The sequence below is a fragment of the Saccopteryx leptura genome, chromosome X (assembly GCF_036850995.1).
Source record: "Saccopteryx leptura isolate mSacLep1 chromosome X, mSacLep1_pri_phased_curated, whole genome shotgun sequence".
Classification (NCBI taxonomy): Eukaryota; Metazoa; Chordata; class Mammalia; order Chiroptera; family Emballonuridae; genus Saccopteryx; species Saccopteryx leptura.
The window spans coordinates 52,153,277-52,176,332 of NC_089516.1; the positions used below are offsets into that span (position 1 = coordinate 52,153,277).

At 38.7% G+C, this 23,056-nt stretch overlaps 1 protein-coding gene across 10 annotated transcripts in view; it reads left to right on the plus strand.

Moving 5' to 3' along the window:
• Nucleotides 1–23,056, plus strand: part of CASK (calcium/calmodulin dependent serine protein kinase) — a 516,731-nt gene that overhangs the window by 346,554 nt on the left and 147,121 nt on the right. For 7 of the 10 annotated variants that reach the window (XM_066357577.1, XM_066357582.1, XM_066357576.1 and 4 more), the window contains exons 10-11: nt 13,977–14,076; nt 18,151–18,168. In XM_066357577.1, the coding sequence (XP_066213674.1) occupies nt 13,977–14,076; nt 18,151–18,168 (118 nt within the window). The remainder of the gene's footprint in view (nt 1–13,976; nt 14,077–18,150; nt 18,169–23,056) is intronic. The other 3 variants (XM_066357578.1, XM_066357585.1, XM_066357583.1) reach the window with 1 other exon arrangement.

Below are 23,056 nucleotides of genomic sequence, written 5' to 3' on the forward strand. Positions count from 1 at the left end.
AGGATTTTAGCATCTAAATTCATCCGGGATATTGGCCTATAATTTTCTTTCTTTGTGTTGTCTTTGCCTGGTTTTGGAATCAGAATTATACACGCCTCATAAAAAAAGCTTGGAAGTATTTTTTTGTCTTGAAATTTTGAAATAGCTTGAGAAGGATAGGAGTAAGTTCTTCTTTGAATATTTGGTAGAATTCACTTATGAAACCATCAGGCCCGGGACTTTTCTTTTTTGGGAGTTTTTTGATAACTGTTTTAATTTCAGTTGTTGTAATCGGTCTGTTTAGGTTTTCTGATTCTTCCAGGTTAATTTTTGGAAGATTATATGTTTCAAGGAATTTGTCCATTTCATCTAAGTTGTCTAGTTTTTTGGCGTACAGTTCTTCATAGTATTTTCTTAAAATATTTTGTATTTCTGTTGTGTCAGTTGTTATTTCTCCATTCTCATTTCTAATTTTATTTATTTGAGTCCTCTCTCTTTTTTTCTTGGTGAGTTTGGTTAAAGGTCCATCGATCTTGTTTACCTTTTCAAAGAACCAGCTCCTGGTTTCATTGATCCTCTGTATTGTTTCTTTAGCCTCTATGTCATTTATTTCTGCTCTGATCTTTATTATTTCCTTCCTTCTACTAGCTCTGGGCTTTACTTGCTGTTCTGTTTCTAGTTCTTTTAGATGCAGGGTCAAGTTGTTCATTTGAGCTTTTTCTAGCTTCTTGAGATATGCCTGTAATGCTATGAAGTTCCCTCTCAGGACTGCTTTTGCTGTGTTCCATAAATTTTGAGTTGATATATACTCGTTATTGTTCGTTTCTAGGAAATTTTTAATTTCTACTTTGATCTCATTGTTAACTCATTTTTATTTAATAACATGCTATTTAGTTTCCAAGTGTTTGAGTATTTTTCAATTTTTCTGTTGTGGTTGATTTCTAGTTTCATGCCACTGTGATCAGAGAAAGTGCTCGATATGATTTCAATCTTCTTAAATTTGTTGAGACCACTTTTATGCCCTGACATGTGGTCTATCCTAGAGAATGTACCAGGAGCACATGAAAAGAATGTATATTCTGCTGCTTTAGGGTGAAAGGTTCTGAAGATATTTATTAAATCGAGTTGATCTAGTATGTCCTTTAAGTCTGATGTTTCCTTGTTAATTTTCTTTCTTAAGGATATATCTAGTGATGTTATTGGGGTATTGAAATCCCCTACTATTATAGTATTGCTGTTGTTCTCACCCTTTAAATCAATCACAGTCTGCTTTATATATTTAGGTGCTCCTCTATTAGGTACATAGATATTTATAACAGTTATATCTTCCTGTTGGATTGTTCCCTTTATCATTATGTAGTGACCTTCTTTATCTCTTACTTTAGTCTTTGTTTTAAAATCCATTTTTTCTGATATAAGTATTGCTACCCCAGCTTTCTTTTCATTTCCATTTGCATGAAATATTTTTTTCCATCCTTTTATCTTTAGTCTATGTGCATCTTTTGTTTTAAGGTGTGTCTCTTGTAGACAGCGTATGTATGGTTCCTGTTTTGTTATCCACACAGCAACCCTATGTCTTTTGATTGGATCATTTAATCCATTTACATTTAAGGTTATTATTGATATGTAATTGTTTATTGCCATTTTATTTTTTAAAACTGTATTCCTCTTTTTCTATATGCCTTTTCTTCTTTGATCTGATTACAACAGGCCCCTTAACATTTCCTGCAGCTTTGGTTTGGTTGTAGTGAATTCCTTGAGTTGTTTTTTTTTTTTTGTCTGGAAAGCTTTTTATTTCTCCTTTCATTTTAAACGATAGCCTTGGTGGATAAAGTAATCTTGGTTGTAGGCTCTTGTTCTGCATTACTTTGAATATTTCTTGCCATTCCCTTCTGGCCTCAAGTATTTCTCTTGAGAAGTCAGAAGTCATCCTTATGTGGGCTCTTTTGTAGGTGATAGTCTTTTTTCCTCTAGCAGCTTTTAATATTTTCTCTTTATCACTTAGCTTTGGTATTTTAATTATGATGTGTCTTGGTGTTGATTTCTTTGGGTTTCTCTTTATTGGAGTTCTCTGTGCTTCTTGAACTTGTGAGATGTTTTCCTGCCTTAATTGAGAGAAGTTTTCAGCTAAGATATGTTTGAACAAAGTCTCTATCCCTTGTTCTTTCTCTTCTTCTTCAGGAACCCCTATGATGCAGATGTTATTTCTCTTCATGTTGTCACAGAGTTGTCTTAGGGTTTCCTCAGACTTTTTGAGTCTCTTTTCTTTTTTCTGCTCTGCTTCCATGCTTTCATTTATCTTGTCCTCTAATTCGCTGATTCGATTCTCAGCTTCATCCATCCTGCTTTTAATTCCTTCCATTGTGTTCTTCATTTCTGATATTGTATGTGTCATTTCTGACTGATTCTTTTTTATTCTTTCAATGTCCTTTTTTATACCTGCTATCTCTTTATTTAGGTGTTCGTAATGACCATCTATTGTTGTTCTAATATCTTTGAGCATCCTAATAATCATTATTTTAAATTCTTTATCTGTTAATTTGGTTATATTTGACTCATTCAGGTCCTTTTCTGAGGATTTCTCTTGATTCATTTGTGTTGCATTTCTCTGCCTTCTCATTTTATCTGTGTAAAAGAAGGTTTTAGCCACTGGAATCCACTGGGTGTGGCCTCTGTGTTCCCTAGGTGTGGTCTGTCTGCAGGCCCGCCACCCCCTCTGCTGTTGCTGCCTTGGGCGTTCGGGTATGGGCGTTTCCGGTGCCTACCCACTGGGGCTGTTGCTGTGGTTTCTGACTCTCCTTCACGGGAGTGGCTGTGATCACGTGCTCGGGTGTACAAGCCTCGGTGGCCTTGGCCTTTGCCCCGCCCCCATGGGTGGTGTTTGCTCCACCCTGAGGGCAGGGGTGAGCACCTTTGCTCAGCTGCAGGTCTCTGCCTCATTCCAGGCTTTCACCCTGCCCTTGCAGGAAGAGCCCGCTCGTGGCACGGGTGCCAGCTTGGCTCTACAGGCCAGGCAGGACTGCGTGCCCACGCTCGGTAGCGGGACTCTGCTTGTTCTGGGCTTTTGGCTCCAGCCCCACGGGAGTAGCCGGCTCCCAAGTCAGGCCACAAGCCTCAGTTCCACAGGCGGGGCAAGGCTGTGCTCCTGCGCCCTTGCTCAAGGGTGGTTCTCCACCCTTCTGGGGCTCCTGCCCTTCCCCCGCAGGCTGGATTGCAGGCAGCCTGCAGCTGGGCTTAACCACTTTTGCACGTCCCCTTCTCCCCAGTCGGGCAAGACTGAGCTCACACCTGGGCCTCAGTGGTGGTCAGCCAGCTTCCGCCTTTGCCAACAGAACTGCGCCCCACCGCCACCCACCTTCGGGCAAGCTTTCAGCCGTGTGGGTGGGGGTGCTGTTGCTCAGACCCTAAGACTCACTACTGTATTCCCGAAAGCTCCTTCCTTCTAAGCGACTCTGCTCTGAGTGCCGCGGGAGAGCTTATTTGGCTGGTGGCCTGCTTCCCTTTGCTGGTATTGCTGTTTCCAGGGGAAATATTCACTTCAGATTTGGGGAGTGACTCGTCCCAGAGGTTAGGGTGGCTGCCTCTCAAACTGTTTTTCCCTGTGCCTCCAAGATTACACTTTCTTCCTGCTACTCTGCTCCTCTCCTCTCTCCCTGTCCCCCAGAGCCCCAGGTGAGTGGTTGTGAGAGAAGTTTTCTGCACGGTCCCTTTAAGAAGAATTTTGGGTCTGAGAAATCTGTCTCTTTCTCACAAACAGTATCCTGACTTGTTTCCAGCTAAATCCTGTCCATACACCTCTTCTAGGCTCTGGGGCTGCAGGCTGAGGCTTTGTTCCTGGGACTCAGGACCCTCCCCTCTCTGCTAAACTCACTTCCCGCCACACGAGTCTCTTTCGGCTGCCATTCGCTGCGGGGAGCTGGGCAGCCCTCTCCACATTTCTGCTTTTCCTACCAGTCTCAGTGTGGCTTCTTCAGTGTTCCTTGGTTGAAGAGTCCTCTTAGTTTAGTCCAAAGTTGGTTTTTCCAGATGATGGTTCTTAAAATTAGTTTGTAATCCACTTTGGTTCTGGGAGGTGGAAGTTGGTACGTCCGCCTACTCCATCGCCATCTTGTCTCCTGTGTTGTGTGTCTCTTAAGGAGACACAGCAGTACTTGAACCCTGGCTGTCACCTACTTGAATGAGTTGCTGAGCAACAGGGGAGGGGGAGGTGGTAAGGACGAGGGAGACATAGCCAGGAGTTTGTGAATGTCTGAACTTGTCACCCTAGAGAAGAGGCTCAGGAGGGAATGTGTTCTAGAAATCAACCCCTTTGCTTCATGAATTATTTCTATATTTAGAAAGCAAATTTCCCTACAGTGAAGTATGTCAAAGAAATTCTGTATAAATAGAAGCAACATTGCTGTCAGTTCAGGACATGATGAGTTGAATCCATGCAACTCAATTTTGGGGATAGAATCATTTATTTATTGTATATAGAGAGAGTAAGGGAGATTCCTGATAACTTACTACAATTTTCATTTATTGATTTTTCAAATTGCAGAAGTATAGCCTGCATGTGTCTCTGACTTGCCAGTTGGTCTCTAGGGCTCTTGACTTTTGCAGAACTAGAAAAACTTTGTTTAGGCATGCTGTTTTCCAGTACTTTATAGAGCTGCACTATCCAATGCAGTAGCCACTAGACAGGTATAACTATTTAAATTTTAATTAATTTAAGTAAGATTTTGAATTTTATTTCTTTTTTTAATTTTTCCATTGATTTGAGAGGGGGGACAAAAGGAATGGAGAGAGAGATAGACAAGGAGAGGGGAAGAGAGATAGAAGCATCAACTCGTTTCACTTAGTTGTTCCATTTAGTTATGTATTCACTGATTGCTTCTATACATGCCCTAACTGGGGGTCAAACTGTGACCTCTGACTCACTCAGTTATTGCTTTATTCACTGAGACACCAGGACAGGGCCTGAATTTGATTTCTCAGTTTCAGTAGCCTCGTGTCAAGTGCTTGGTACCACATGTACCAAGTAGACTAACAGCTACTGTATTGGACAGCAGAGATATAGAGCATTCTTATCTTTGCTTGAAGTCTTATTGTACAGCACTGCTATCTAGAGTCTTGGCACCCCCAAGAGTAATGTTTACACCCATGTAGCACCTTTTGAGAGGTCAACCAAGAAGCTCTAGTAGCTGCCTTTTGGCATTCTTCCCCTTTCTGTTAATTCAACAAGAGCTGGCTTAAGGACATGTCAAGGACCTTTGTGCCCTCACAAAAGCCAACATTTACACATAGCCCTCTCCTGTAGTGAGCATTTCTGAAGAGGCAGTCAGTTAGCATAACAGTTGTGGATAGTCAGAGCAGAAATCTAGTATCTAAAATACACCTTTAACCCCTGACCAGTTGGCTCAGTGAATAGAGCGTTGGCCGGACTACAGACATCCTGGGTTTGATTCCTGGTCAGGGCACATAAGTAAAGCAACCATATGCTTCTCTCTCCTCCCTCTTCCCCTTCTCTCCCTTGTCTCTTCCCACCGCCAGTGATTCAACTAGTTCAAACATTGGCCTCAGATGCTGAGGAATGCTCAGTCAATTTGAGCATCAGCCCCAGACGGGGGTTGCCGGGTGGATCCCCATCGGGGGGAAGGGAGGCATGCGGGAGTCTGTCTCACTATCGCCCCTCCTCACTCAAAAAAAATAGTAATATTAATAATAATTAAAATGATTTTGATCCTCCTATATTGATTTTACAATGCAATTCTATTAATTTGTGATTCTGAAATGTAAAATTATTATTTCCTAAGATAAGCAGTATGGCCTTTAGGAGTTATTATGTGAATCAAAAGACCATCTTGATAAAGTACTTTTTCACAGACCAAAAAGATTCCAAAGATATCTATGCCATATAATTGCTTGTAAATATAGTCATACCTACTACACTTACAAGTCTCATTTATAACTTTCTTCAGAGGACATAGCATAGCCTTCTTTAGTCATATATCTTGACTTAATGTTATAAAATTGCAGATTTTAGGCCTGTGTTTAGCTTATGTTTGAGTATCATATGTGTGTAGGCTATGCTGACTATACTGAATAACTTTGGCTGTGGCTTTATGGACAGGGATCAGAATTTCTGATTTAATGAATTATCTCACCTCATCATTTAGGACCTAATCTTTTTTTTTTTAAAGAGAAGGAAATTTATTTTAAGAAACTGGATCATGTGATTATGGGGCTCACAATCCCAGGACATGCAGTTAGCAGGCTGGGTAGGACTCAGGGAAGCAGGTAGGGTGGTTCCCATCTGAAAGCAGGAGAGGACTGAAATCCCAGCTCAGCAGTTGGGCCAAGACATTTTCTCATACTCAGGGAGGGTGAGCCTTTGGATCTATCCAGGCCTTCAGCTGATAGGACAAGGCCCACCCACACTTGGGAGGATGGTCAGCTTTCACTCAGTCCACCCACCGACTCAGACGTCAGTAGGACCTAATCTTAAATGTAATCAATTGAAATCCTTTATCATTTTTACCTTAGAATGATTTCCTAGCCTTTTGGTTATCATAGTTCAGCCTCACCCTCTCCAAGCTTAATGTTTTACATTCATTATTCTGCATCATAATAAGGTGACCCTCTCTTGAATTCTGTGTCACACATATTTGTATGTCCCTGTGATAGGCTTTCCCCCCTCAATATAGTCCACTATGACTGTGTGTTACCTTACTATTTAGGTAAAAAAATAAATAAATAGTTATTCTACATCTTCTACTTGTGTGTTTTGTATTTAGACTTGTTAAAATGTAGCTACCCTTACACCTATCAAACTTCATGGTTTCTGAGCTCGCTTACGAGGCACCAAAAAGGGTGCCTGCATGTTGGTTCTTTGCTATTGACTTCAAGGAACACTCTCATATCCCTTACTTACTAACTTTGTTGCCTCGTTAAGTTCATTTAGCAATTTAACTTAGCAGAAGTCTGAGCTGTTTTCTTGTTTTCTGTTTCCTTAAATGAGATACAAAATCATCTAGCTGAGAGCATTCCATTTTGATGTTTGACATGTGAACTATAATTTTGATTAAGTTAAGAATTATTTAGTTGTAGTTCTCTTTTTCCTTGAGTTTAGAATCTACCTTCTCCTTTCAAGGTTAATATGCTCAGTAGAAAATTGCATCTTTAGCCTGACCAGGCAGTGGCGCAGTGGATAGAGCATCGGACTGGGATACGGAGGACCCAGGTTCAAAACCCCGAGGTTGCCTACATGAGTGAGGGCTCATCCGACTTGAGCATGAGCTCACCAGCTTGAGCACAGGGTCACTGGCTTAAGCGTGGGATCATAGACATGACCCCATGGTCGCTGGCTTGAGCAAAGAATCACTTATTCTGCTGTAGCCCCCCTCCATCAAGGCACAGATGAGAAAGCAATCAATGAACAACTAAGGTGCCACCACAAAGAATTGATGCTTCTCATCTCTCTCCCTTACTGTCTGTCTGTCCCTGTGTCTGTCCCTCTCTCTGACTCTCTCTGTCTCTGTCACGTACACACACACAAAATTGCATCTTTAATATTAGTTGTCTTAACATATTGTGATTAGCCTTAACTCAAAATTGATATGTTTTACTCTCAAAACATACTAAAGTATACCTACTAGATTAGATAGAAAACTATCAAGGGTTTAACAAAATAGTCAATTTGAAAAACTACTTGTAAAAGATCAGAGCTCTTTAATAACAGTAATATACTACAGGGATTAGCAAACTATGGACTGAGTACCAAATCTGAGCTACCACCTATTTTGACATATAAAGTTATTGAAATTCAGCATGTACATTCATGTATGTATTGTCTATGGCTGCTTTTACACTAGAACGGCAGAGCTGAGTAGTGGCAATGGAAACTATATGGCCTAAACCCTAAAATGTTTCCTGTCTGGCCCTTTACAGAAACAGATTGTTGACCCCTGGTATAGTAAAAACCCTTGAACTGGGGAGAGTAGTTAGAGAACCCTAATTCTGTTTGCTCTTGATTCTGTCTCAAACTTGGCTGCAACCTTAGCAGGTTGCTACGTCTCTCTGAACCTCAGTCTCCTCGTCTGTAAAATTAGTCTCTTATAATGAATCATCTCTGAGGTTGACTCTCAAACTAATAAAATTCTATAATCCATAAAGTGTTTTACTAATAGTTTTGTGAAAATTCAAACCACATGCAGTCATTAAGTTTTGAGAACTAAGTAAACAAAACTAATAGTCATAAGAGATAAATTAGGAACTTACTACGTTGTTTCAAAAGAATTTACCTCTCGAGGCTCTTTTAAATAGTGCTTTCTTAGTAGTACAAATAAATCTAGATATTTGACTTCAGTGGTAGCTAGGACAGGTCTTGAAACAAAAACTAGCATATTCAGAAACTCAATTGAACTTTATCTGGGAATAAAAATAAAGCATCTCCAAAATTTTAGTTTCAGTGTGTGGGAAACATATGATTTGATTTATAAAAATTCCTTTCCCACTAGCTTTTAGGGAACATATAATATGCAAAGTGAAATAGGATTCTACTGTAGAAAGAAGAACTCAGCAATTTTATCATGGTAACTGACCGTAAAATTTTGTGTAAGAACCTCTCATGAATCAACCCTAGACTTTTGGAAATCTAAAAAGTTGCCTAGAATGGTATCATCAATATCACTGTTCTATTTTTTGTTCTTCCCTTTCTGCAGTCTGTCTATTTTTCAATTTCTATTTGTAGAAAGAAACTCGAACATGACCCCTCTCCCACAAAAAAAGAACTTTGTGGAAATGTATTTATACTAATGTTTTCATATATTTACTAAATGCCTATACACATAAAACATTTTCTTTTCAGAGAAATCTAAGAGTTCAGTATTTAAAATTTAGACTTAAGAGTACTTAAGTGAATTGATACTTAGATTACCTAAATGAGCATTTCTTCCCTAGGCCAGCAGAAGGTTGTGTTCATGTTCTAGCTATATATTAGTAGGGTTAGTAATGATTTGCATTTACAAAATGCTTCACAGTTTGCAGATACTTTTATATATATTATGATTTTTGACAATCCTATTAAGTTATGTCACTTTTAATATGTTCACTTTACAAAGGAGAAAACCTGCAGAGGTTAAGTGATTGATCTAGTAGGTTTGTGCAGCGGGAAAGTGACAACGCCAAGGAAGCGTCCCGCAGAATTGAACACTTTTAAAATGACTTTTATGATTTCTATTGTTACTGAAACAATAATTTCAAACCATTTTCCACCCAAGAAACCTAAAGGATGTCATGATGTCAGTATGACAGTCATTCTCACCTTGGAATCAGAAGAAGCTATGCATGTGGTTTAATAAGATTTACGTGTGGTTGACTCTTCCAAGTGACCTAATTTAAGAAACATTATTTAAGAGTAACACATAGTCATTTTTAACAACAAAAGGGAAGAGAGAAAAAACATTAAAAAAGATAAATAACTCATATTCCTACTTCCTAGAGATACTTATTTGTTATATGTTCAGTTTCTTATATCTGTATTAGCCTTTTTTTTTCCCAAAAGTAAGACCATTGTTTTAGAAGCTTTTTTATGTAATTTATCCTAAAAGTCTGTCGCAGTCCAACCACAACAAGTCTATTATGGGGTCTCGAACAGGAAAAGGTATGGAATTGAAATAAATGATAGACAGGGACTTAAAGATACACACACACACACACACACACACACACACACACACACGGGTTCAGGAGGACGCCACAGCAAACAGTCTCTACTGTTCCTTAGCCGTAACGTCCCTGCTCCCAGAAACATATACACTTTTATCCATCAGCAATTCAATTAAGTTTCCAAGGCAACTCAAAGACAGCCCCCACCATTCTATCCATATCTACTTGACACTAATAAGAAACTAGCTTCCAGCCTCCTCCGGAGAACATGGGTGAGGCAAATAAGAATCAGGTGCAGCTCTTTGTTAACGAGGCAAATGAGGTGGGGTTTGGGCCCAGCACCTCTGTCCAGATTGCAAAAATACCCTGTCAGTCCCCAACATACCCCCCTTTCTATTCTTATTTTTTTAAAACTTCAGTTCATGTGCTGTGATTTATACTCATCTGAATTCCCATGTTCTGATATGGAAGCAGACTGGAAAACTATAAAATAAACAACAAAATTGAAATAGCCAATGCTAACAGATAATTGTACTATAACAAGTGTCCTAATACAATTAAGTGATTAAATTATCAAGCAAAGTCTTAACTAATACAACAGGATCTATAATAAAAATTCTTACAGTCTTAAGTGTCCTTAACATGTTAATGTAATTTCACCAAGTCCATGTTTATACCATCATCGCTTCATATTATTTGTAAATGTAACCCAACCCCACTTCAGTCTGAGAACTGTCCCAAAGAGCAAGAGTCACACACATTCAGGAAAAGTCCACAAGGCACTGGAGTTCTGGTCACATTTCCACACTTTGTAGCTAAAGCCCAAGTTACAATGACCACTGCTTCTAGTTGATAACAATTGAGACAGACTGGTAAAGCCATCTGCAGCACATATGGAGATGGATATTCCATTTTTTTTAAACTAGAGAGATAAAACCAGGATGCCTTTCCCTGGAGCTCTGCATCTGTGGCGTGGTGAAGAGAACCTTGGGATATACTATGCTGGTTGGCAGAGGTAAATTTATCTAAATTAGGAGCAGGTTCCAGCCTAAAATAGACATGGGGCATTAAGGCAGGAGGAATAAAAGAAACACTATATATTAAACAAATCGGCAGAAAATAGACTATCAACACCCACAGAGATCTTCGAGGGATGAATAAAGATCCAAATATTCATGCAAGGCATAGTAAGTGGCCCTCATGTCCACAAGAAACGAGATCAGTTTACCTGCTACTTGGAAGAAATACCTTAGGTTCGTCCACAGTGATGTGAGATGGGGGCGACTGCCCTGGGCACCTTTAGCCTTCAGTGGCAAGTCCCAGCAGGCTGGGCAAGGTTAGATCACAGGTGGCTGGAGGAGGGCTGAAAGAGATTGAACCATCCCTTAGAGGAGTGAGGGGGCAGCTTACCTTCCAGTGTCCCTTTTTTTCCACAGCAAAGGTATGTCCCTGGTAGGGGCAGAGAAACCTGTCAGGCTTTAGCTCAATGACCTTCCTTTCAACTCTTGAAGCAGGGCCCTGATGAGTCCTATGAGGCCCCTTTGGGGCATTGGAGCATTTAAGGGTGCATGGCAAGAGTTGGTATTTTTCCTGATCTCTTTTGGGCTTTGTCTGCCTTTTCTTTTCCTCTTGGTCATTACAGACCTTAGAAGCCATGCTCAGAAGATCTCACTGAGGGTTTTGAGGGTCCACATCTGCCTATATAAACTTTTTCTGTATATCTGGAACTATTTAGAAAAAGACAAAACAGTGTTACTAGTTGGGTCAAATAAAAGAGGGTAGAAGTTTGCAAAAGAAAGAGATTTGGCATCTCCTGTACATCAGCATTCAAAAGAAATTTTTTTAAGTAAATATATTTGCAGTAGTTCCAGGATATGACCAAAATATACTAAATACATTTTCAAGTAATATTTCCATACTTATCAAAAGACTTCTATCCAATCAATCAACAGGCAATTCAAAGAGTAAAAAAAAAAAATTTACACCTTTGTTAAGCAAATCAACCCTGCTTTAAGCTTTTCAGCTGCAGCAACTGTAGCTTGCAGCAGTTTGGCCAAATTAGGAAATTTTTAGGATCTACATTTCATTTTATTTAAATTTTAATGAGCGTGCTTTACTTGTTCAAATTAATTTTTTTTTTTTAATTTGTAGGGATGATATTTTATTTTTACAATATTAGAGTTGGCATTTCCAATTTTGGTATGCATAAACTTAATTCAGGCCTTGAAGACAGACACATTTAGACATTAAACAAAGACTTTACATACAATTATACAAATCAAGAGTGAAACCTGGGATTTTAGAGATTAGAATGTGGCCTGCTTACGTAGGGCTATTTTAATAGTAATGTGGTACGGATAAATACTAAACAGAAATCTCTCTTGAAAAATCTCAAGTGGGCCGTATGAGATTTTTGTTTAGGCACATCCAAACAGGCTCCCCCTTTGCCCTCTTTACAGGCCTAGAATAGGAAAGAAACAAAATGATAGTTTAGAGAAAGTTAGAGAATAATGGGAAAAAGCTGTAATTTTCCCAAACTCTTACGTCTTTTTATTTACTAAAGCTCAAATTCTAATAGCTGCTGCAACTGGCAGCCTAGACTAATCATGCCGAGTCGTGGGCCGCTGAAAGCCTCCATCTCAATCCCAGCCGAGTGGCAGACCTAGTTTACCAGGGAAGGCTTCCTTGTTCACCTCCCTGATTTACCTTTCCTTTGGCTGCAGCCTCCGCCAATCTGGGCCCAACCGAGCCGCTACATTGGAAACAAGATTCACAGGCAGAAGTATTTCTCTGACCCTCATTCTTTCGTTTGTCCTGCCTTTTATCAAAAATTCTTGGAATCCTCACCTTAAGGGCTGTGGCAAAAGCAAGACCTTGCATGTATGAAGTCCCAACATCAGTGCATATTCTGATATAAACTTCTTTTTCTATCACTATTCTTTCAACTGCCGGAATCAGCCATGAAACAAATTCTTGATATTGCTCATCAGGACTTTGCCTAATATTGCTGAATTCCTCCATTATTTCCCCTGCATCTCGAGCCTGACCCAAAGCTTGTTGGAGTGGGATCTCCAAGGGTCTGAGGCAAAGACTTTGGGAGCAGAGAGCTGCGGAGGCACAAAGCTGTGATAGTCTCATCTCCCGAGTTATTCTCAGACTCTTAAGTTTTTCTCATATTTACATTCCTCTGTTTCTACCTCATTCTGTTCAAACAGCTTCTTCTCAAATAAAAACATTTGTACAAAAAGAAAAAGGTCCCTCACTTTTGATCCTACAACTCCCATATTTATTTTTCTCCAGAATTATTTATTATACTTTCTCACCAAACACTACTTAAAAGTTTTGCTCTCTAAAAGCTTTATACTTACTTCATGTGCACACTTCTGGGGATTCCATAACCTCTCCTCTTTCCCTTTTTCGATGGCCACACGTGTGGGCGCCAATTGTCACAGTCCAGCCACAACAAGTCTATTACGTGGTCTCAAACGGGAAAATATGTGGAATTGAAATAAATGATAGACAGGGACTTAAAGACACACACACACACACACACACACACACACACACACACACACACACACACGGGTTCAGAAGGACTCCACGGCAAACAGTCTCTACTGTTCCTTAGCGGTAAGGTCCCTGCTCCCTGAAACACATCCACTTTTATTCATAGAAAAAAAGTAGTCCATCAGCAATTGAATTAAGTTTCCAAGGCAACTCAAAGACAACCCCCACCATACCATTCAAATCTGCTTTACACTAATAAGAAACTAGCTTCAGCCTCCTCAGGAGAACAAATGAGAATCAGGTGTAGCTCTTCGTTAACGGGGCAAATGAGGTGGGGTTTGGGTCCAGCACCTCTGTCCAGATTGCAAAAATACCCTGTTTATTTATTTGGTCCCCAATAAGAGTCTTTCTGTTTCATTAGACATTCTTCTGCATCATTTTATGGAGACTGCAGAATATTCTATTTGTGGTACATGTTTGAGTTCAAGATATAAGTGGTTGCATATATTTTTGCAGTCCCCACCAGTGTTATTCTGGTATATGCATATATGATTGATTTGAAGGAATTGAAAATTATTTAAAACCTGGGTGACGGGTATGCAACAGAATTGAATGACAAGATAACCTGGACATGTTTTCTTTGAATATATATACCCTGATTTATTGATGTCACCCCATTAAAATAAAAATTTATTTATAAAAATAAATAAATAAATAAAAAATAAAAGCTAACCCTTTTCTAGCTGTCATCTATATGTTTGACTTTCTGAATTATCCCTAAATAACCATTTGTTCATTTTTTATGTATTTGTTTTAATATTTGTTTCATCTCTTTGCTTTAGGGTGCAGTACTAGCAGCTGTGTCAAGTCACAAATTCAACTCATTCTATGGGGATCCCCCTGAAGAGTTGCCAGATTTCTCCGAAGACCCTACCTCCTCAGGTAAGTGGGTCATTTATTCACTCACCAGTGTGAATTATTTGATGTCTACATCCTCTTTCTTCCATTCCGAATAAACCGTTTTCTGTGAATATAGTCAGGTCCTCCAAGGAATTCTAAGGAAGTTTGTCAGCAACCAAATCCCATCCACATGTGTCTGGTTCCTTTTAATTTTAATGACCAGAGTTCCTCTCCCCTACTGCTCCAAAACCAATATTTCACTTTTTTCTTTTCACCTCAAAAATACTTCTTCCCCTTTCCCTTCTCTAGACCCAGTGCTGCACTCCAGACCCAACATTGTAGTTGATCTTTTTGGACCTTTCTGATTATCTTCTACCTCAATAAAAAAATTTTGATGTAAGATTTTCCCCGTCAACCACAGTAGGTCAGACTTGGGACAACACTGCTTTTAATTGCATCATTCTATGTAACATAATCTTGTGAGTTACCTCTTAAAACAATGTACAAGTTCTTCTCTTTTTATAAAGTCTGTAACACATGTATGCAAGCATTCAAGGGAGAAGACCATAGAAGAAGTTAGCCATTTTGGTGAAAAGTGTATAGGTATTTCTGAAAAAAAAACACCTGTGTTCACAAAATTGTATTACAAAATGCTCAGATTTTCATCTTACTAGTTATGTATTCTCAAGTGTCATTTACTAAAAATCCATAGGATGCATATATATGTGTATGTAAATGCAAGTGTGTATGTGTGTGTGTGTGTGTGTGTGTGTGTTACGTGTTTCTTTATTATTTTAACTCCTGCATCATATGTCCTCTGCCCTTGGTTTTTCTTCTTTCACTGAAGTCCCTCAGTATTTGCCATGACTTTGCACTGTTGATTTGATATTTGTCCTTTTGAACTGGCTTATTCAATATTCATATATTACCCAAGACCCTTCCTAAAGCATGAGTCGTTTAGCCTTCACAATTAGAAATATAGAAAAAATGGATGTGCTAATGCTTCTTTCCTATTGGAACCGTGAGCATTGGTCAGTATTTGTGCTTCCTCCTCTCTCTGTTTATATACCTATGTGTGCATACATGTTCACATGCTTATCCCTTCTGCAAAATAACAGGATCAAGTTTTGCATTCCTGCAGCTCTATACAGGGTGGGACAAAAGTAGGTTTACAGTTGTGAGTACATGAATATTCTTATATTATTAGTTATTAATTGCATTTTCCATACAAACAACTCCAAACCTACTTTTGCCCCCACCCTTTAGTTCCTCATTTTGACTTTTACCAATTGGGATGTGAACCTTCCTCATTTAAGAGAGGGTGATTTCCCCCAAAAAAAAATCGGACATGGGAATGTTAGAGAAGGGAGCCTGGGGAGAAGGCCTCACTGTTTTCCTCTTGTTCTGACTTGGTAATTGCCCAGAGCCCTTACCACATAAAAGCCAAGACCCTAGTTGGGTTTATAGATATGTTCTGCAGTGTTCCCTATTGTTTCCTGTCAGTCTTTTTGTTTCCTTCACCTGTAGCTTTTTGTTGTTGTTCCTTAGCTCAGAACCAACCTTCCTTCCTTCCTTCCTTCCTTCCTTCCTTCCTTCCTTCCTTCCTTCCTTCCTTCCTTCCTTCCTTCCTTCCTTCCTTCCTTCCTTCCTTCCTCCTTCCTTCCTTCCTTCCTTCCTTCCCTCCCTCCCTCCCTCCTTCTTTCCTTCCTTCCTTTCTTTCTTTCTTTTCTCTCTTTCTCTCTCTCTCTCCCCTCCCTCACTCCTTCCCTTCCTCCACCCTCCCTTTCTTCCTTCCTCCCTCCTTCTTTTCCTTCCTTCCTTCCTTCCTTCCTTCCTTCCTTCCTTCCTTCCTTCCTTCCTTCCTTCCTTCCTCTCCTCCCCTCCCCTCCCCTCCCCTCCCCTCCCCTCCCCTCCCCTCCCCTCCCCTCCCCTCTCCTCTCTTTCCTTTTTTTTATGGGCCTACAGAGCATTATGGTCCTTGCACTGGCTTCACAGAACTGATCTTTAATGTTTCCCCTGAATATGTACCTCTGTTTAATAAAAGTATAATGAGCTCTTAAGTTTTCTTGCTGTGAAAAGTTGGATTTTTCTTTTAGGGAAAGTAATTGTCTTTAGTTATAAGTATGTCTATTAGATACACTTTTATTGCACAGTTTTTTCTATTTGTTCAGTTTAGTCTCTAAATGATGTGGTTAAAATAGTTTTTGATTATAGTACTTCCTTTTTAAACAAAAACAAAATTTTTACACTGTCTTGCAGTTAGTTTATATGCTCTCACTTGAATTTGTTCACATTTTTGCATTTTTCTTCCCTTTCCTGCAGTCACACCTTATTCTTTTTTTTTCTCTCTCTCTCTGTTTTTTAATTTCTGGATCTTAATGATCTTGTAAGCAGTCTATGTCTTCATTTTATGTCCTAAATGTCTATCTCTAAAATATTTTTATTGACCAATTTTAGAGAGAGAGGAAGGGCAAGAGAAAAGGAAAGAGAAACATCAATTTGTTTTCCCACTTATTCATGCATTCATTGGTTGATTCTTGTATGTTCCCTGACCAGAGATCAAACCCACAACCTTGACATATAGTCCAACTGAGAGACCAGGCCAGGGCCTGTCTCTAAAATATTTTTAAATAGTACTGTCCAGGTGCTGCAAATAAAAGATAAAAGAAATATTATGCAGTGTACATGTCTGATCACCTACCCTAAATGAAGAGGAAATTTTTATATACTTAGAAGTCAAAGACAAAGAAGAAATTTGAATAAAATTCTAATATATTTTTCTAAGTTTCCCATAACTATCAGAAATTATTCATATGTTCTTAAAATTCATTTTTTTAACTAAGCCATTTAAAAGGAGGCATTATACTATTTAATTAGCATTATTTAGCACTAGTTGTCTGCCAACATGTTTCCTTTTCTGCAACCAGTGGTTGTATGGTTGGTTAGAAAAAACTATAAGGAGTCACATAAGGGTTTACACTTTCATAAATTAACTCATTTTTATTTTTCATCTCATTTTTATTTCTAAATATTTCATTAATTTTCAAACAAGTTTTTATTTAATTCTAATTCTTAAATTCTACATCATTTATTTTAATTTTCCAACATGATCCTTTCCACTGTCTTCCTGTTTAAATTGTCATAGGTTTGTTTTACAGTACAAAACACAAAGCATCTAGAACTTCATCCAAACTCATGGCAAAAAGAGAAAAATGATCACAGAGCATGTGCCTACAGGGTGTGAGTGAGCGGGTGGGGAAGGAGGGCTGGAGGGCTTGGAGAGAAGAGTGTGAGGTCACCAACTGCCCTTTCTTCAGATGGACTGTCTGCTTTTCATCTGTACATAATGCCTTTTCTATTCTTTCTATGAAATAATAATAAATGATAGGTTGTTTGATTTTTTTTAATAACTTGTTTGACAAAATGAAAAGCTGACAATTCTATTTTAGTATCCCCAAAATTCTATTTACAATCCCAGTTTATTCCTGGCCAGATAGCTCGGTTGGTTAGAGCGTTGACCCAGAGCACAGAGGTTGCCGGTTTGATCCCCAGTCAGGGCACATACAGGAACAGATGTTCCTGTCTCTCTCCCCTGCTCTCTCCCTTCCTCTCTCTAAATTATCAATCAAATAAAACGTTAAAAAATTACAGTTTAAAAATGAATTTAAAACTAATAAGCTTCCCAATTTGTCATCTAAAGAGAAGTCTAACATGTTTAGGTATACTGTTTATATTGTAAAATAATTTGTATATGAGAGATTATTTTCTATTTTGATTATTAAAATTAGTTTATTAATACATTCACTAGCATGTTAAGTTTAATCTTGATGATAAACAGTATATTGTTGTTTTGTTATTTAATAATCCAAAGTAGAAATGTTCTGTTGTCATATTTCATGTCAAAGAAGTCAGAAGCAGAACCCAGGATTTTGATGGCTGAAATCCTGGACAGTCCCAGGAAACATGCTCATGGACACAGGGGCTCACTTTGGGTTCAGCTGGGCCTGGGGACCATGCTTCTTGTGGCTCGTCTACTGGGCCCAACTATGGCTTGATAACCTGCTTGCTCTAAAATCATACTGTTTGTTGTTTGTCCATATGCTGCCTTCCTCCTAGGACTTCTAGCAGCAGAAAGTAGGTATCCCTTTGTTTTCCTCAAAGGTTTATCATTTATGCAAAAGTATTTGGCTTTGCATGGTTTATAATCAGCTTGGCTTTTTCCTTGGCTGTTTGTGTTTAGATACTTAATTATGAATTTTAACACTGCCTGATCATAAAATAAAAACTTGTATATATTGATTTCCTCAGACATTGTGATACAAATGTTAACTTTTCATTTCTCTCATAAGGGGAAAAAGAGGCAGTGTTAAAATTTTAACTGTACTTAATATTATTTCACATCTTATTTCAAGCACCCATACATTAATTATGGGGGAAGGGTAACATTTTACTTTATAGTTGCTTTCAAGAAAACTCAGAGTAAGTGAATTTTCCTTTGACAATTACATAATCTATAAGTGGTTTTTATTACTTTCTGTTACTGACTTTATTTTCAGTTTATAAGTAAGAAGCTATGAAATAAAATACTGAATTCATGTCTCTTAATATAAACTTTTACCATCAGAAAGAACATTTATAAAGAATAATGTAAAGGCTAGATTTTAATTACAAAGGGATGTAATTTGAGTATTTGAGAATATTAAAGTAAAAGATTTGTAAGAAATTACACTTACACACACACACACACACACACACACACGAATACAAGTAAAACTAAGGCAATCTGCCTGACCAGACAGCGGCACAGTGGATAGAGTGTCGGACTGGGATGTGGAGGAACCAGGTTCAAAACTCCAAGGTCGCCAGCTTGAGTGCGGGTTCATCTTGTATGAGCAAGGCTCACCAGCTTGAGCCCAAAGTCTCTGGCTTGAGCAAGGCATCACTCAGTCTGCTGTAGCCCCCGGTCAAGGCACATATGAGAAAGCAGTCAATGAACAACTAAGGTGCCACAACGAAGAATTGATTCTTCTCATCTCTCTCCCTTCCTGGCTGTCTGACTCTATCTGTCCCTCTCTCTGTCTCTCTCAAAAAAATAAATAAATAAACAAACAAATAATAATAAAAATTTTAAAAACCTAAGGCAATCTGAGTAAGTAAGTGGATTGTATCAATGTCAGTATTCTGGTTGTGATATACTGTAGTTTTGTAGAATATTAGCAATGGAGAAACTGAGCAGAGTTTACAAGAGATCTCTGTATTATTTCCTAAAACTACATATGAATCTATAATTATCTCAATAATAATTTCAATTAAAGCAAAACAATAAATCTTTAATGTTGTGGTGACTGGAGGAAAAGTATGTAAGAGACAAAGATAAATTAGAAAATCTGGAAGCTAACTGAATTCATTGTCACATTTTGTTACATTCGTTAGTTGTAGCTCAAATTGCAGCTGATTTAATAAGGTCATGTGCCACTTAACAGTAGGAATACATTCTGAGAAATGTGTCATAATGCAATTTCATCATTGTGCAAACACCATAGAGTGCACTTACACAAACCTGGGTCGTATAGCCTACTACTGCATTATATGCAGTACACTTTTATATGACTGGCAGCAGAGCGGGTTCTGTTTACCCCAGCATCATTACAAATATGTGAGGAGTAGTATGTTGCATTACAACATTATGACAGCTACATCACTGGGCAATAGGAACTTTTCAGCTCTATTATAATCTTAGAGGACCATCATTGTATATGTGGTCTGTTGTTGACCTAAATGTTATTAAGTGGGCCGTGACTGTATAAAAATCTCACAATATATTAGTTATCTCTTGCAATTTAATAAATAACTGCAAAGCAGCATTTCTGTGGGTCATCTCACGGTTTCTGTGGGTCAGGAATCTGGGCATAGTTTAGCTGAGTATCTCTGGGTCAAGATCTCTCCTGAGACTGTAGTCAAGCTGTCATCCAGAGCTGCAATCTCATGTGAAGGCCCAACCACAAGGGAATCCTCTTCCAAGCTCACTCAGTGGGTACTGAGAGGCTTCCTCACTGGCTGTTGGGCTTCTCCATAGAGCTGCTCATAGCATAGAATCTTGATTCCCTCAACATAAATGATCAGAGAAGGAGGACAAAAGTTAGCGAGAGAGCCTAAGACAGAAGCCACAGTTTTTATAACCTATTCTGAGAAGTGACATCCTATCACTACTGCCCTAGTCTGTTCATTACAAGTAAGTTACATAAATCCAGCTCACACTCCAGGTAAAATTGTTTATACAAGAACGTGAATTCCAAGGGGCAGTGATCTTGGGAACCATCTTTGAGGCTGCCTACCACATGTAAGTTAATGGCTATTGAAATGTAAGACTCTTCCCATTTGTGACTGCTTTCCTTTCTATGGATTTAGCACCCTTCTCCTTAAAAAAATAATCAGCAGACCTATTATGTCATTTGGGAATGAAAGCATCTTGGAGGTACCAGGTAGTGCTTTTCCTTAGTAGTAAAGCTTTATATGAATAGACACTTAACAACCAGCAGAATACTATCTCATAGACATGGACAACAGTATGGTGGTTACTAGAGGGAAGAGATGTTAGAGGGTAGTAAAGAGTAAAGTCGCCAAATATATGGTGATGGGAGATTATTTGACTTTGGGTGGTAGGTGCACAATGCAATATACAGATCATGTATCATAGAATTAATTGTATACTTGAAACCTGTATGATCTTATTAACCAGTGTCACCCCAACAAATTTAATAAAAAATAATAAAAATAAGCCCTGGCCGGTTGGCTCAGCGGTAGAGCGTCGGCCTAGCGTGCGGAGGACCCAGGTTCGATTCCCGGCCAGGGCACACAGGAGAAGCGCCCATTTGCTTCTCCACCCCTCCGCCGCGCTTTCCTCTCTGTCTCTCTCTTCCCCTCCCGCAGCCGAGGCTCCATTGGAGCAAAGATGGCCCGGGCGCTGGGCATGGCTCTGTGGCCTCTGCCTTAGGCGCTAGAGTGGCTCTGGTCGCAACATGGCGATGCCCAGGATGGGCAGAGCATCGCCCCCTGGTGGGCAGAGCGTCGCCCCTGGTGGGCGTGCCGGGTGGATCCCGGTCGGGTGCATGCGGGAGTCTGTCTGACTGTCTCTCCCTGTTTCCAGCTTCAGAAAAATGGAAAAAATAATAATAATAATAATAATAAAAATAAAATACTTTGACAAATTTGTGGCCAATGATTTTGCTATTTGGAAACGTTGAATGATTTTAACAAGTATAATGGCATTAGAATTTTAGCTTCTGTACTCTGACAGAATATAGTTGCAGAGTTTACTTCTTTTAACATAAATTCTGAGATATCTGTACTATAATCTATACTTAAAGAATCTAAAGCATTTGTCACCACATACAAATTTTCATAATTTGAATTGGATATAGCACAGATACTTAGATCCAAACTGTCATTTCCATTACAGGATTCAACATTGCTTATAATTTGATTGATAACCAGAATTTCCTTTGTGCAGTGAGAACAAAAGGTGTTGTGCAGAAAGTTGGGGTGGGGGGCAGTATTTAAAAAATACTATTGTGCTTGCAGGGAGGGGGTTTCGATTGAGTAGGTGAAATGAATGTGTGTGTGTAGTGATTCAGTGTTGTATATGTAGTCATCAAATGAATGCAGTGCACACATTTATTGAAACCTATTGAATGGAATACTTAAGAATGGTGTATTTGAAAAAAAAAAGAATTGTGTATTTCACTCTGTAAAATTTACCTGAGAGAGAGAGAGAGAGAGAGAGAGAGAGAGAGAAGTATTAAAATCTATGCTAAAGTGTTTAGGGGTGAAGTGTACTAATAGTACAAATATCGCAGCCTGACCAGGCAGTGGATCAGTGGCTAAAGCATCGGACTAGGTTGCAAAGGACCCAGGTTCAAGATGCTGAGGTCTCCGGCTTGAGCGCGGGCTCATGTGGTTTGAGCAAGGCTCACCAGCTTGAGTCCAAGGTCACTGGTTTGAGCAAGGGATCACTCAGCCTGCTGTAGCCTCCCGGTCAAGGCACATATGAGAAAGCAATCAATGAACAACTAAGGAGCCGCAACAAAGAATTGTTGCTTCTCATCTCTCTCCCTTCCTGTCTGTCTGTCCCTATCTGTCCCTCTCTCTGAATCTCTCTGTCTCTGTCACAAAAATAAAAATAAAATATTGCAAACTGTTAATTGTAAAATAAGTGGTGAATACAATTTTTTCAACTTTATATGTTTGAAATTTGTCATAATAAAACACAGGGGGAAATAGTTTCAAGACAGACTCGGCCTATTTGATACCGAGAACCTCTTAGCTATTTATTTTCTGTCCTATCAGATTATTTTTATTCAGTCAACTTCTCATGGTGTTTTTTCACTCTTGTAATGAAATTCTTCTAGACTCAATTTTTTTTATTGACCTTAAAAGCATATTCCTCTTTAAAGAAATAAACTAAAGGAGGGATAAAGGGTGACAGAAAGAGACCTGACTTGGGGTGGTGAACACACAATACAGTGTACAGATGATGTATTATAGAATTGTACACCTAAAACTGATATAACTTTATTAATCAATGTCACCCCAATAATTCAATAAAAACAATAAACTCAGAAAACAGTTTTAAAACAATTGACAGATTTATGCTTTTTTGTTTATTTCATAATAGCAGAAAACATTTGACAAACTCATTTGTATCAGTGAGATTCTTAGAAATAGTAGAAATGTTCAAAGTTAAAATGTATGATTATCAGTGTAATTTTTAGATACAAACTTGATTACCAAATGAATCATGCAAAATTAAAGTAAAATACTATTCTGAAGGCAAGGCTTGGTTGCTTTCTAATAAATTTGTCATTGTGAGAGTTTGGACCAAAGCCTAAGAAAATAAACTTTATATGGTAAATTTGAGGTTAAAAAGAAAACAGAAATTGGATATTATCTTATTACCAAATGCAAATTATTCAGGTACCTTGGTGAGGGAGAAGCATCGTTTCAAATGAGATCAGCTTATGGT